Source organism: Epinephelus lanceolatus, chromosome 9, assembly GCF_041903045.1.
Source record: "Epinephelus lanceolatus isolate andai-2023 chromosome 9, ASM4190304v1, whole genome shotgun sequence".
Classification (NCBI taxonomy): Eukaryota; Metazoa; Chordata; class Actinopteri; order Perciformes; family Serranidae; genus Epinephelus; species Epinephelus lanceolatus.
In genome coordinates, this window is record NC_135742.1 from 42,313,259 (window position 1) to 42,329,114 (window position 15,856).

General features: G+C 45.1%; 1 protein-coding gene across 1 annotated transcript; it reads right to left on the reverse strand.

Moving 5' to 3' along the window:
* Positions 1–8,054: 8,054 nt before the first annotated feature.
* Positions 8,055–15,654, reverse strand: LOC117260811 (uncharacterized). The gene is made up of 5 exons (XM_033632916.2): positions 10,795–15,654; positions 10,133–10,466; positions 9,284–9,543; positions 9,057–9,195; positions 8,055–8,830 (listed from the first exon to the last, which is right to left on the reverse strand). The coding sequence occupies exon 1, from the start codon at positions 15,014–15,016 to the stop codon at positions 13,532–13,534; it is 1,485 nt and encodes a 494-aa protein (XP_033488807.2). The 5' UTR covers positions 15,017–15,654; the 3' UTR covers positions 8,055–8,830; positions 9,057–9,195; positions 9,284–9,543; positions 10,133–10,466; positions 10,795–13,531.
* Between the last annotated feature and the right edge of the window lie 202 nt (positions 15,655–15,856).

Below are 15,856 nucleotides of genomic sequence, written 5' to 3' on the forward strand. Positions count from 1 at the left end.
GCCTCTGTGTATATAAACACTCACAGCTGGCCAGCAAAACGGCCCAACATTCGCGGAAAATCTGGCAGTGTAAAAGGGGAAAATCTCTTCATTCAGATTGTGATTAAATGGTTGTATGGTTGTGTCCCAAACATTGTGGTTATTGCTAAAACATAAGCTACATCAAGCTAACAGCAATGGGGATAATTCCCATAGTTATGATATAACTAATGGGTGGGGAGATAATCTCGATACAATAGAGAACGACAATTATAAGTGCCTACTTAGACTTTCATGCATGTATACCTATGTCCACAAACAAAAGAACCACCACAAATCCTGCTCGCAATAGCTATCAAATCCCTTGACTTTAAATAAGAGCAGTAAGAATAGTAACACTTCTGAGGTTTCACTATTTTTAGCCAAAGCACATAAATTATCAAATCATTTCAAGTTTACTTATATAGCACATTTAAACAACTGCAGTTGGCCAAAGTGCTATGCAATTTAAAGAATGACACACAAATATATAGAAATATAACATGTACACAAATATAAAACAGGATGACAGCTGTAAGAACTTTTTACATACTTAAAAAGACTAAGACCACTAAGAGCAACCAAAGGCCATTGAAAACATGTACGTCTTAAGATTTGTCTTAAAAGAGTCAATGGAGGGGGAGCATTTGACTGAGAGTGTGCCAGTCATTTATAAACTAATAACCCAAGTGACATAGAAGTACAAAGAATAAACAGCATGTTATTTTACTACCGGGGAAATCCACATTCTTCAAAGCCAGAACGAGTAGTGTTGTTGTTTTTGACTGTGAGTGTGGCTTCCAGCACTTGAGACATTTGTGCTGAAAGAGCAAAGAGTGAACCTTGCAGACACACACGAGTCAACAAGGAGATCAAATGTTTGAAGAGCTTGTTTTTCAGCCTGGCTTTGTTAGGTGTCACTCCTTGTTGGAAACATGACCACACAGTAGAAAGTGCCTGGGAAATGTCAACAAGTACGCCATTCCTGTTCTTCCTTGACAGGTTACCAGTAAACAGTAAATTCTGTTCAAACAGTTACCATCAGCCTTTTCTTCCCAGCAGGCATCAAGAAGATGTGAACTTTACCTAGAGTCAGGACAACCTAATGGTTCAGGGAAATGCTCGCGCTATAGAAAGGTTTGCTGGTAACTCCACAGCAGTTTGTCTGTGAGAAAGGCTTGTCTGTATTCTAATCTATGAGCATCTGCTCAAGGCAAATACATGGGCAATATTAGAAAGGCTGATGTACAACAACAAAGCAGTGCTACAACAGGACAATGCTTACTTTACTGGTGAAATGTCTCTGTAGAATTAATTGGAATTATGATAACAGGCATTCTGCTGTTTGGAGTTAGCAGCTTCCTGATCTATTGCAAAGTTCGGAAGACGTTGGCAGCACTTTTGGCAATCGAGAAGCTGCCCGTCATGACTGAGGGAATGTGCAGGGCTGACAACACTCAGACTCAAGCGATATGTGAGTTCAATCGCAAGCTGGATGCGATTCCTGAACTCCTTCGCAAGATGGATGCCAACTTGGAGAAGTTGTCAGCTCGGCTCGGCTGAAACTGGCCACCAATTCGGACATATTGGAAGCAAGCCACCAGGAGACTCAGAGAGACTCAAAGGCAGACGAAAAATTGCAGTGTCGGCCTGACCTAAAACAATTGTTATCTTCATTGGCTCCCCGAGATAACCAGCCTTCCCAAGGCCGTTTACCTCTCCACTCTCCTGGATGTTATGCAGACAAGATGCTCCGGCCCTATCTCCCCCCCCACCACCCACTCCTCCTGTGAACTTTGTTTCTGGATCAGAACTCTCCGAGGTCGTCTCCACGGCAACGGCCGTGTCTTCGTCATCAGTTATCAGACGGCAAAGACAATGGGTTGGGACTGAGTGGAGATGAAGTACATGGGCTTATGGCCAATTTCCACCAGATGCGTGTTGGTTGCGTCTCTGCTCCGGCACGGCAGCGGAGCCGATAGGATTCAATTCTAGTCAATGTGTGTGTTTCCACCAGCTGTGGCTGTGCTGCGTTCTGGCTCCGTCTCAGCTCCAGCACTCCGGAGCCCTCCGCAACAGATACGCAGGACTTCTATTTTTGCCGGACGCCGGAGCACAACGCAGCAATTCAGCACAGAGCAGATCGTGCGGGGCAGGAAGTCGTGCACAGAAACACATTAAAACATCCGGTTAATTTTCAAAATAAAATACACAGTGTTCACGACGGATCATATTTCCCTGCACTACACCTTAAAAACTACATAATGGGCAGAGGCAGGCCTGAGGTCAACAGGTCAGAGGTTTTCAGACGTCATTTCACCCCGTGAACACCATGGATGAGGAGATATTAATCATGGCAGTGCACCGAGATGTCTTCCGGCGGAGCTGCACCGCACTGCACAGCAAACGCAGCCGGTGGGTATTGATGGACGGCGGAGCACGCAGCGGATAACCAGCGCTGCCGTTCCACAATGGACACGCATCCAGTGGAAATCCGGCTTTACACATACACACACATGAAGACACATATAACACGCACACCCCCTCCAACTCAACGCCTTCTTGGTTCCCACCCCCCCCCCACCCCCCCCCCTTCGTTGCAGTGTAGCATGGGAGGGTGATGCGATGCGCCCAAATGTGGCTGCGTGCGCGCCCCCCCAGTGTCTGTGCTGCGACACCTCCCCTCCCCAACACCCTTCCCCCTTCCCATATGTGCAAGTCTTCGAGTTTTGTTGTAATGTCTTATTATGTTGCTTATGTGCTGAGGTGTTTTTTTTCCTAATCCCACACTGTGCCCCCCTACAGGAGCCTAGTTTGGGAGTTGCTTTTTTTTCCCTCTTCCTCCCTCTTGTTCTCCCTTTTCATCTAAGTAAACGGGGCACTGCTCGTGTCGCGACCCACAGTTCTCCCGCTCCTGTCCTCCCTTCTTATGTGTCACTGTCTTTTTTTATGTTTCTTGGATGGGATGTAACTGAACTGTTATTGTCTCTTGTTAATGAACAAGAGACAATAACAAAATAAAAATTGAAACTTCCTAAACAAAAACATTTTTGCCAAAAAAAAAGATTGACTAAACAAGTAGCTCAGAGGTGAAATGAATAATAGATAATAATAAATAAAGAATGAAAGCATGTGCTGCCATTATTCTGTGGTTAAAAAGAAAACAAAGAAAAGACATGTTGTGGTAGTATTAGATAGCATAAGTTAAACAAAATAAATGAACAAAACAAGAACAAAAGATACAAAAACTGGGATACAAGCTGCAACCTCCAAGGCTGGAAAATGAAGCCAACATTGAAGTGCCAAAAACTGCAGTTCCTCTGATGACCACATAAGGCTGGCTCCAGAAGTCTGTCAATCCCCATAGATCCCCATGTTAAAATGCCCAACTTCACAGCAGAAATAAACTTGTTTACCACGTATAAAAAACGGTTTTGTTCTGTAGCTAATTTCAACATTCATGACAACTGTACAGGGGTGGATGTTCATATAACTCACTTGTTTACATTTTATTAAGGCTTAAAGTAATACATAATTAAGGGTGGGATGCTTTGAGTGCCAGGCTGTCTGCTGATAGTGTCCTCAGCCTCTCAGTCAGCTCCACCACAACTCCTGCTTTAGCCCAAATATGTTCACTTCTGGCTCCAAAAAAACAAGATGGCAACTGCTTAAGTGCCAAAGTCCGGTCTTAAAAACAGGAGTCCACAGACCATTGGGTGACATCACAGTAGATATGTCCATTATTTTATTTAGTCTGTAGATAAATATCTTCACAAGCTCTTCTTTGACAGTCTGCCAGCACTGCAGCCCAAGACTTCATAAATTATATGGACATGCTTATTTGTACAGTATATGTGCTACTAATATGACAAAACACAGGCTGGTTTAGTCTCATGTGAAGGGGGACACCTAAACCAAATCCTGCTTAGGGTCCCCAAAGGTCTAGGGCTGGCCCTGGTTGTTTGTTATTTTTAATGAAATTATTAATTGATTTGACTTTGTCATTCCTTGTATCCCAACTTCCATGTGCAGTCAATATACAGTACTACAGGGACATTAGTTCTGTGCAATGATTCATTAGGTAACTACTACTTTTAAAAATACCAAATGTACCTCATATAACACCAGCTTTACAGCAAATAAGGTACAGCTCCATTGGTTCTCTGTGTGCTGCCTATAATATGAACAATGAAAATAATATTATAACACAATTACATTTTTTAAACACTGTGGTCACTCATCACTGGATTAACATTTGGGCCAGAGGTTCCAGAACTCCACCACTGGAGTTTACCACTGGCTCATGTAACACAGTCTTTTAACCCTAGGGGCTTGCCTGCTTGTTAAAGGGGTTGTATTATCCTGTCTGTTGAACAGCCATTCCCTGATCAGATGGCCCTTAAAGAGGTTTTCTCTCCTCCCTTTTCTGCACCTCGATGGATCTTTGCTCCCCCCTGCTGTTGCCCTGTGTGGTGTTGAAGCATTTTTATGTGTGCTTGTGGAAATCTCCCACATCTGGCTCCACAATTTTGAAGTGAAATGTGGAAGCAGGAACCACCATCTTACTGGCAGGCAGCACTTGGTGTGGTAAAGCCCCCTTGATCCAGTTTCAGGGGTTCAACAAACTTTGTGGGATGGATCATCTTTGAATCATAAATGTCTAGACCAAAATTTCTAGCTCTTCATGGGAGGTGTGCTTGATGTGTCCGGTTAGTGTTTCAAAGTCCTTAATGAGCTGTTTTAGAGGAGACTTGACTTAAACTGATCTCTCTTTTTTATGAAAAAAATAAACCTGGTTCTGGATACGATATTATATTGATTCTTGGGACAACAATACAATATTTTCCAATATTACAAAGTCTGCCATGATACGATTTCGATTCGATACGATTCAGGGGTCTGCGCTCGATATTAGGCGATATTAAATGCCCATTTAACATAGTCTGTTACAGAGGACGCTACAACCCCATTCTTAACAACTTAATAACTACAGTAAAGTTTACTTTAAACTGTTTCTACAAACACAAATAAAAAAGCAAATGGGATAAGTTAACCTTCAGGGCTTTCTGTCAGAGAGACCTTTCTGGAGGAAATCTTTTCATTTTAACCCAAACCATAATCTTTTTCATAAAACTTCATGTCTATCTGGTTTAAAAACCTAAACAAAAACTTCTCCAAACAGTCATAAAACACAACAATAAGATCATTCAACAACAGCATCCCATTCAGCTTAGTAATAACTGTCATTCATGGTTCATGGACAAAACAGAAGCTTAACAAATAACATGTAACATTAATATTTTTCTAACTCACCGGTGGTTTAAGTCACTATCTTTTGACAGAACAGCGTGGTTGAATTTCTGCCTGCATGCATGGTTTTTCAGCCTGACATTGTCGAAACAGAGCAGCTAATATTGCTAAAGCGAGAAGCTTGTGGAGTGAGATGCTTGTCCAGGCAAGTACGTTGTGTTTTATCTCATAACTTCATTGCTTACATATGGCATGTGCTCTTTGTGTTGACCTATATTTTCTCAGAAATCCAAAATATTGTAATAAACCTTGATTTAAATAAATATTAAACCAACTGGGCAGGGTTAAAAGTTGAGCTGTCACCACCTTTAAGTGTCAGAGATCTGAGAAAACACACACAGTACCGCGATGTATGAAGAAGTATGAGCACTTTATTTTACTAATCAATTCATTATGCCACAGCAGTTTCTTCATGCAAAGGGTCCAGAGCTGGCTAAACCTTAACTCATCCCTCCCCTCCAACAAATCCACCCCACCAGCTAACCGGCTGCGCTCAGCACCACAGCACACCAAATCACTTTATATAAGGAGACACACCACTGCTCTCAACAAGCGAACCCACACATGAGAAAACAGCAGGTCAGCACTCTAAACCCCATGCAGTAAATCACACCATTCACCACCACATCACACCACCACACGAACATCTATTGCCTACTCTACCTGTCTTCGCTGCCGGCAGCCCTAAGCAGCTAAGAACGGCCCCCACCCACCTTCTGCGAGTGCAAACAGTCGCTTCGCCAGGAATGCTGCCCCAGTGTACATGAAGCTCCGCCCCTGCCTCGGCTCTCTCTTATCAGTTCGCCTCCCTCACAATCACCTGCAGCTGAGAAAAATCAGCCCACAGAGTCACAGGCAGCAGCCACAATTAGGAGCAGGTGAAACTCATCTTTAATTAGTTGTCTGTCAGGGCAACCACAACCTCAGGAGGGGCGGGGACATTCCCAGAGCCTGGGATTGGCAGGAGCTGGGGTTGTATGCAGCCTCCAGATGGGGCACTTCTGGTCGCCTCCACAGTCTTGGCCGTAAGTGCAGCTGCAGAGTGGCACCGTTTTTCTGATGACCCAGAAGCCGGCAGTTCCATCCCTCTTCTCTCCCCTTCCCCCAGTTCCCCTGAACTGCCTCTTTAACTTAGTGCACACCCCACACTTCCTGACTTTATTACACATCCATACCAACTCCCCCTCTGAATAATGCTGGAGAAGCCCTCTTCGTGTTGTGCAACCAGGCCAAGACCTTGGAAACCAAGGCCATCGGGAGCATTACTTGCACCTGGAATACAACATCTGAGTTAGCTGGTGGAACCCTAACCAGCCTTCCCCCCCTAACTGAAGCTGAGACCAAACAGCGGCATACTTTTGCATTGCAGGATAGAGCTTAGATCGGGCCCAAAAAAATCAGCCCAACCCGGCCTGAGTCCGTGCACGTTATGTCCGAGACCGGCCCGGCCCGTCCAATTAACTGTAATTATGGGCCCGAGCCCAATTTAAACCTGACATTTTTCAATAAGTTGGCTGTTATAATTAAGGCTAAGGACACACTGAGCACGTTAGTGCCGCATAAGTCCTGTGAGTGTACTCGCAGGCGCTTGACTGTCCACATAGGCAGCGCATTTCTCCTGTGCTCTCTGCGGCGGTTAAACATCGACTCCACTCGTCTGTTCCCATCAGTACTCGTTTTTTCACTTCAGCAGGTCATTTTAAACATGGGTAAGTCCATATTTTCGTAGTTTTTTATAATGTAATAAGTTAATGACAATTTGTCATTGCATGTCCATGTATTGAGCGTGTTGGGTAAACACTGAATGAATAGGGCATATTTTTTGGAGGCACGGAAAGCCGCTGTCCCTCCCACTTATCTCTACCACCACCAACACCCTGCATTAGCATGCAGATTAACGGGGTCGGTGGGATGATTTTGTATTGGAAATTAGCCAGTTGCTCCACCCAATGAGCCAGTTGCCCCTCAAGACCCTGAAAATTATGAAGCCAGTGCAAGGAGTTATGGTCTGTCCACAAAACAAACTCCCTCCCCAACAGGTAATGCTTAAAATATTTTGTGAATGTGACCATGCTCAACAGCTCCTTTTTAGTAGTGGCATACTTCCTTTCCTGTTTGGTCAAAGCCCGGCTAGCATATGCTATAACATGCTCAGACCCATTTTCCTCTTGTGACAGCACTGCCCTAATCTCTTCATCACTAGCATCGGTGTCCAAAATGAAGGGCTTGTGGGGGTCAGGATATGCTAGGACTGGAGCTGTCATTAACCTTGTCTTAAGCTGTTCAAATGTCTGCTGGCAAGACTCTGTCCATTTAAAATGTCTCCCTCTCTCTGTCAGCTGGTGCAACTTCCGCAACCCCCCAACAAAACGTCTATAGTAGGATGCCACCCCCACAAAGCTTTTTACCTCTGTCTGGTTCTTGAGAGCTGGCCACTCACAAATACACTGTACTTTAGCAGGGTCCACCCCCACCTCTTCTGCTGAGATTACATGGCCTAGATACTGAACTTGGGTCGCAAACAGGTTTCACTTAGAGGGCTTCACCTTAATGTTTGCGTGCCGCAACTTAGACAGAACCTCCTCCAACCAGAGCAAATGCTCCTGGAAAGTGCGCCCAGTGCTAACAGGTTTAGCATCACCTTTATCAATTTGATGTAAGGTCAGATGGGTCCTGCCCAAATCTGTATCACCAGCAGGGCTTGACGCTTAGCATTTTCCCAAGTAGCACGTGTGCTCCTAAGTTGAAAAATCTAGTAGCACACAAATAATTTTAGGGGCACGATGAAAAGTTACCAAATAATGTGTTTTTCTTTAATAAAGTGATATGAGGTCAACGAGGGGGCATTTATAAGCAAAACAATTCAATTCATAGCTTTTTAAGTTTTAGTTATATTCTCTAAAGAGTGCAGAGAGAATAATACTGTAACAACTCATGTATTGTCAGTTATTTATTGGTGCAAATGTGCACAGTGCAACTGAGACAGTATCAAAACAGCAAGTAAAATTCTCCAAAAAGTGCAGTGAATAATACTGTAACAAGTACTGACAACAGAGTTAAGCTTATTTGGCCTGTGTTATAACAGAACATTCATACAACAGGCAGGGTTCACAGAATGTGCTTGAATTTTAAAGCTGAGGGGAAGGGGTTAATGTCCTTGAATTTCAAATGAAATTAACCAATTAGTTACAACCCAAGTAGTTCTAAATGCAAAATCAAAGTCTGCTCAGTCTCTTTAAACACAAAGGATATCGTCCCAGCAGCTTTTGTAATCTGGTCGTCTGGTCCGTTTGGAGGTCAGCCAGCAGTCCACTGCAGGAGTTGGATCGAATTCCTCGACCGAAGGCCCCTCCAAGCTGATCCTCATCAAGTCTTCAGTTGTCGAGACTGCAAGGCTGCTTCTTGTGGAATTCTTGATCCAGTTTTGGGCTGAAAAACCTCTCTCACACTGGGCAGCTGAGATCGGCAGCACCAGCATGATCTTTACCAACTCCAGTATGTTCTAAGGGAGAAGATAACATTTTAAATTCATTTCAACTCACCTTAAATTCATCAAAACCAATATGCAACTACACAATGCTTAAATTGTGATTTTGTAATGTTGAAAGCTCTGTTTTTTTAATCATCTTCTAAAAGTCCTCTATTATGTCAGAGTGCAATGAAATGCCCATTTTTAAATTAGAAACATAATGTCTAAGAATGAATATGTCTGGACTATCTGGCCTTACTTTGAATTCTTGCTTGTAGGGGTCCTTCATTAGCAGCATCTGCCACAATCCAGTGTTGGTTTTGTCCCGGAAGTTCTGGCTTACCAGGACTTTGAGCTGTCGCCATTCATCTTGGACTGCAGCTGTATTGCACCGTGCACTGAAGGATAGAACAGAGCAATTGAGTTTGCACATATGCAACAAGTATTTCAAATAACAATACAGTGTCTTATCAAATACATTCTTACCCTGTTAGAGGCTTCTCAAAATGCCCCAGCAGCTCTTCCACGCTGTCATCCCCGAATGTAAGAAGGTTGGCTGGCTCTTCTGGCCATGTGTCAGGGTTTAGGACTCTGAAGCAGTCCAGTGTTGTATGGATGGCATCATCCTTCACCAAACCACCGAACCTGGCTTTGATAGCATCCACACTGATGTTTACGGCAGCTTCCACGTGATGCTTGAGCTGTGGATGTGTGAGGATGATGACATCCCCCTTCAGTGTCATTCCCTTCAAAAGACAAGTACAGACAGACACAGGCACACACTTGAATCATGGCTGTGATGTCATTGTTATGTGCATTTCCCTAATGCTCAAACCCTTCTTCTGTATATCCAGTATACTGATTCTGAAGGTCCCTGCCATAATCCTTACACACAACACACTGACTTATGCTAAACACACCTGGAATCTCATCTCATCTCCCTGCTGCTGAGCAAAGGCAGTCTGGATCTTCTCAAGCAAGCCACCTGGCTTTGGCTTTGTCTTGAGTGCCTCCAGACTGGTTACAGTCGTTTTCAAAACTGTGGTGGCTTGGGGGAGGATCAAATCATTCCTCTGTAGTGTGAGGCTGAGGGTGGCTAGCTCCTCAAACAGGTCACAAAGAAAGTGGGAAAATACACATTTCTTTCTTTATCTGTTGTGTATTGTGTAAACACAATACAAATTTAGTTCAAAATATACTCATTGGCCATCTGTTATTGATTATGAAAGTTAAGTTTGACATTTGCACCTCTTCTTCAAAACCACTTAAACTTAACTTTAAGTTAATTTATGTACCAGTTCAGTTGTGGCTAACAATCATCACCAGAAAACGAACCTTTTTTGCCCGCCCTTGAACTTCAGCAGAACTGGACTGTGAGGCTGCCACTTGCTCCATATGTTGAAGAACCACAGAGTATCATGGTCACTGGCAAGGTCCTTTCCCAGTCCATGTCGCAGGATTCAACGCTCAGTGTATGTGTGGGATCCAACGGGTTCCCTTGACACCACTGGGACTGCACACGTTCACTCCAAGTAGTTCTCCGAGAGCATAGAGCTCTCGTTTTAACTTGCCACTCATGTGGTAGGTCTTCCAAATAAGATGAAGGAGATCATACACTACTGCCACCTTAGCTTCCTTCTTCTGTAGGTTGAGGATGGCCAATTCCAGTCTGTGCAAGAAGCAGACAACATTGATTGCACAGTTAATAATCCTACATAATACATAATCTCTCTCTCTACTCACTCACACATACTGTGTGTGTTGAGAGACAGACACACACTGAGCAGATGGTTTTTTTTACTAATTTGGTGAGAGAAGCATTCTAACTAATGCTAATAATAAAATCTAAAGACTTCAGCTATCCAGCTCAGCTTGTGTTCCATAACTCCATTCAGTTCTGTATTGCCTTTTATTCCATTCAGTTATTATTTCTATTCAGTTAACTGTGAGCAGGAATGCTACATTTAAATGTAATTAGTTAACTTGTGATTACAAACCTGTGTGGCATACAGTGGATGGGAATGACGTGGCTCCCTGCCTCGTTTTGCAGGTGGGCAATCACACCATTACGGATGCCCATGTTGACGCTGGCCCCATCAGCACCGAAAGCGACACATTTCTTCATCCATTCATTCCCTGGGCAGTCTACTGCATCAAAGGCAGCCTTGGTAGCATTCAAGACTCCTGGAAAAACCATAATTAAAAAAGACATTGAATTCTCTCAATAAAAAATGCTATCATATTTACAGCTTTACAATGTTACACTAAATTGATAAAATAATTTGTGCTAAAAAGAGAAACATCTTTCTTACCAAGGGCATGTGAATGTTCCAGTGTCTGTTGGCCAACCAGAATGTTAGTTGGCTTGCCATTCTCCAATATGCGATTTACCGTGTTTCACTAAGTCATCTTGTTTGAAGTTCGCGTTGCCTGTGACAAAAACGGACTTTCCAGCTGCTTGCTTTGCAGTACTTACAATACATTAATTGGTTTTCGTAAAGGAGCCACGGGAATGTTTTCTGCCAGTCAGCATTAAACCTGTACTTTTTACGGCTGGGAATGGTAGCGTTATCACCTGCTCCTCCGGTTTCTTCAGTCACGTTAGCTTCTTCATCTAACTCTAATTCTTCCTCGTCCTCGTCCACCATTTCGGCCTCGGTGCCTGGGTCCACAGCTTCTGGCTCTGTTGCCCTTTTAAAATAATCGCTAATGCGCTTCATAATTCATACGTTTTGTTTTCGTTTGTTTGGCTTCGCCTCGTTACCATAGATACTCCCTCTGCCTTTAACCGCCTTGTGCAGCACGTCGGCAAGCACGCTCACTACGTGTAAATCACGTATTTTTTTTTTTCAGCTGAGGCTGCATTCAAGTGCACAACCGGCCACAACCTCCAAACGTCAGCAACACATCATTAAACATTTATTGAACGGTAAAATTCGGTAGTCGCACACGTGCTACTAATTGCATTTCACAGTTCGCACTGAACTATTTTTTACTAGCATTTGCGATGAGGTACTCGCACTGTCGAGCCCTGGACACCCACCTCCAGCATGACTGCAGTTTCCTCCTCCAACACCGGCACCAACTTCTGCAGGATGCTGTCTCAGGCGAATGTCATGCTTCACTAAGTTTGTTGCCCCTGGCTTCTCCTGGAACAAGTCTGGAGGAACAACGGCCTGCAATTCTTGCTGCTGGGTGAGGGAGAGATGAGACAGGTCAAGGGATACAGAGTTGGGACTAGCAGGAGTGAACTCACCCACCACGTCATCCTCCTCCTCCACTACCCGCACAAACATCTGTTGTCAGGGTGGGAATTCCCAGGTTTTCCACTCCTTCAACAGGTTGATGTGGAATGTTTGTTTTGGATTTCTCTTTTCTGGCGTCTCAATCTCATAGGTTGTCGGACTCAGCTTCCTCAGGACAGTATAAGGGCCCTGCCATCTTGCCAGCAACTTGTTCTCCACTGTTGGCAGAAGAAGCAGCACCTGCTGACCTGGGTTGAAGGATCGCTCTCTTGCAGCTTTATCATACCAGGTTTGCTGTCCCAGCTGAGCCTTCTCCATCCTTTTCCTCACCAGCTTGGTGGTCTGCTCCATGTTCTCCCTCATCTGCAAGACAAAAGCCAGCACACTGGTCTCCTTCCCCCAGGATTCCACCCAGGTCTCCTGCAGCACATTGAGGGGACCTCTCACCTGCCTGCCGTACAGGAGCTCAAAAGGTGAGAAGCCAGTGGAAGCCTGTGGCACCTCCCTGTAAGCAAAGAGGAGATACGGGAGCCACTTGTCCCAGTCTTTGGCATTAGTGGAGATAAACTTCTTCAACATGCTTTTCAGAGTTCTGTTGTACCTCTCCACCAAGCCGTCGGTCTGGGGGTGGTAAGGAGTGGTCCGAATACTCCTAATGCCTAAGAGCCTGGAAAAGAGCTGCTGTAATGCATATGCTATTTGCCTAGCAGTGATGTCTCTCAGGGGAAATGCCTCAGGATACCTGGTGCTGTAATCACAAATTACAAGTATGTAACGGTGTCCTGACTGTGTCCTCTCTAACGGCCCTACAATGTCCATAGCTATTCAGCTGAATGGAACCCCCATGATAGGAAGTGGTTGCAATGGAAATTTTGGCACTTTCTTATCCCCTGCTAGCTGACAGATTGCACAAGACTGACAATAATCCTGCACCTCCCCGTTCAACCCTGGCCAATGAAACCTGTCTGCAATTCTGTCCAAGGTCTTCTTAGCCCCCAGATGACCTGCCCAGGGTATACTATGGCCCAGCTTTAGTACCCGCTCTCTTAGCCTCTGTGGAACCACCAGTCTTTCCCTATCATCTAGAGCTGCCTTGTAGTGCAGTACCTGGTCTCTGAGGAAATAGCCTTCCCCTGCTACCTGACCCTGCTGCACTACCGCTGCCTTTCTGAAGAAGTCCTGCACTGATTCATCCTCTTTCTGAAGCTGTACAAAGTCACACCTTTTGCCAGCATCACAAACCTCTGGCTCTGTTAGCTCTGACCTTGTTCTAACTGTGCCTGCCATTTTCTCTTGCCTTTTCTGTCTCTTACTTTTCCTCATTTTACCAGAATTATCAGGGAGAAACTCCTCAGAGAAAGGCAGTTCAGAAAGAACATTTAGATCTTCCTGAGCTGTCGCCTGGAACTCTGCATCTACCTGAGCTGGAAACTGAGGAATTGGCTCATCTGGACCCTTAGCATCCTCTGCTGATCCTGCCTGGTCCCCACTAGCTTCCCTCTCCTCCAATCTCTGTATCTGTCCCTGTGACCTGGTGACAATATTCACTGACTGAACCAACTCCTGAAGAATGGGCAGATCCTATCCTAGGATTACTTGGTGGGCTAACCTGTCTACCACCCCAACCGACAAGAAGAAAAGTTTGCCCAGCTACCTCCAGGTACACCACAGTCATAGGATAAGCTTTCTGGTCACCATGCACACAAGAAATATCTAGGACTGGCTTTCCCAAGGAACCCTCCCTCTGGACTAGTGATGGGTGTATTAATGTCTGCTCACTCCCAGTATCAAGGAGAGCCTGGACTGGGTTACCACTGATTTTAACTGTAGTGACCTGCTGTTTTCCTACCACACAACTCTCACTTTGACAGGGGCAAGGAACTGTACACAAATAAGCTGCTTTAGCTTTCCTAGCTGGACATCCTGGCTTAATGTGTCCCTCCTGACCACAGTAAAAGCAAACAGGTTTAGTGGTTGACTTTGACTTAACAGGAGCTACAGACTTTTCTAGAGGCCTGACTGACTCTGACTCCCTGGGACCACCTCCACCCCCTGACCCCAGTGGCTTAGCCCGTGCCGTGGTAGACTTTTGTGGAGCCTCAAACTGGTAGTTCTTGGACCCTTGTCGGGCTGCCAGGAAGGTTTCCACCAGCTCAGCTGCATTCCGTGCTGACTCTGGATCCCTTTCCTTCACCCACACTCTGAGCGCTGGGGAGAGGGAGCGGTAGAACTGCTCCAGAATGAGGATCTCCCCAATCTGCTCCTTGGTCCTCTTCACTGGCTGAATCCACTTGTCAGTCTTTAAGTCGATTGTAGAATTCTTTAGGGCTCTCATTAGGGTGGATATCAGGTTCCCTGAACCTCTGCTGATAGATCCCTCGTTGATTTCATACTTTGCAAGGATGGCTTCTTTTACCTTCTTGTAGTCAGATGATTCCTCTGCCGCCATAGCCACATATGCTGCTCGTGCCTTCCCTGTCAGGTGTGGAATCAGCCTCACCGGCCACTCGACCTCTGGCCACTGATATGCCACTGCCAGACACTCAAATGTGGTCAGATACTGCTCAATGTCATCACCTTCCTCCAGTCTGGAGACTGCCGCCTGCCCCCAGCCCCTACCAGCAAACTTGGTCTGGGCACTGGGCTGGGAAGCATGTCCCTCCTCCTGCTGTAGTGATGAATTCCGCTGGGGCTGACTTCCACCTCCTTGCTGCTGCTGCTCCAGATCATCTCTGAGGTTATTCATTTGAACTTGCATTTGGCGCCACCTCATGTCCTGTTTCCCGGATTCTTTGTCCCACCTTTCACTCAGGTCACGTTGAACCTCAAGACATCGCTGCAACATGCTTGTGATTGTGTCCATCTCCACAGGCAAAGGAGGTACGGTCACAGGCTGTCCCCCTGCAGCACCCTCTTCTGGGTCGTCTTCTACAACTTCTGTCTTTCGGGCTCTGTTTTGTGCTTTAGGTCCCATGCTGTTGCTCTCAAAGCTGCTCCCCTTCAATATGGCTGCGACTCATCCCACTTCTGACACCAAATGTAAGGTTTTGTAGGTGGTAATCCCTTACAAACAGGATGAAACCAGGCAGGATTGAGATGTAACAACGGGAAATAAGCAGCATGATCAGCAGGCATTGTTCAGAGATCTGTTTTTTCTTTACTTATAAAAAATAAGCAAGGTACAAAAAGTCCATGATCTTCAGTTACAGCATAAGGTTTTACAAAAAGGGAAAAAGGGCTTACATCTACAGCAGTTCTGGCAGCAGAGGTGACCCCCAACCTGACCCCCTCTCTCTGACACACAAACTGCCTTCCTCACCTGGCATATCTACCCCTGGCCTGTACCATTACATAGAAAGGTTCCCCAAAACCCAATTACAATAACTATATACAATACATATACAAATTAACCCCACTAATACTTACATACACACAATACAAATAAATGCTTACTAATACTGGTTAAACAAAACACATAATAAACTGACCAAGCAAAAGCCAAACTCAACACAAACCCTCTACCCCCTCCCCTCTCTGCTCGTACACATTTGGTTCAGCCTAACCAGGTAATTATTGGAGCCAGCTGGAGTCCTGTGGCTCATGTGTGCACTCCATGAAACCATGCCCTCCCGGAAGTTGACCTCAGAGACAAAGAGGAGTTAGAAGGGTTCAAAATAAAAGCATAACAACAACCAAAAGAAAACTTCCTGTATTAGTTTAACACATCCAACTTTACTGTATGTGTGCAATGTTTGTCACCTTAGTGAGGGGGATGCTTCCCAGCTCCCTCACAGGCAGCGACTTACCTCCACAG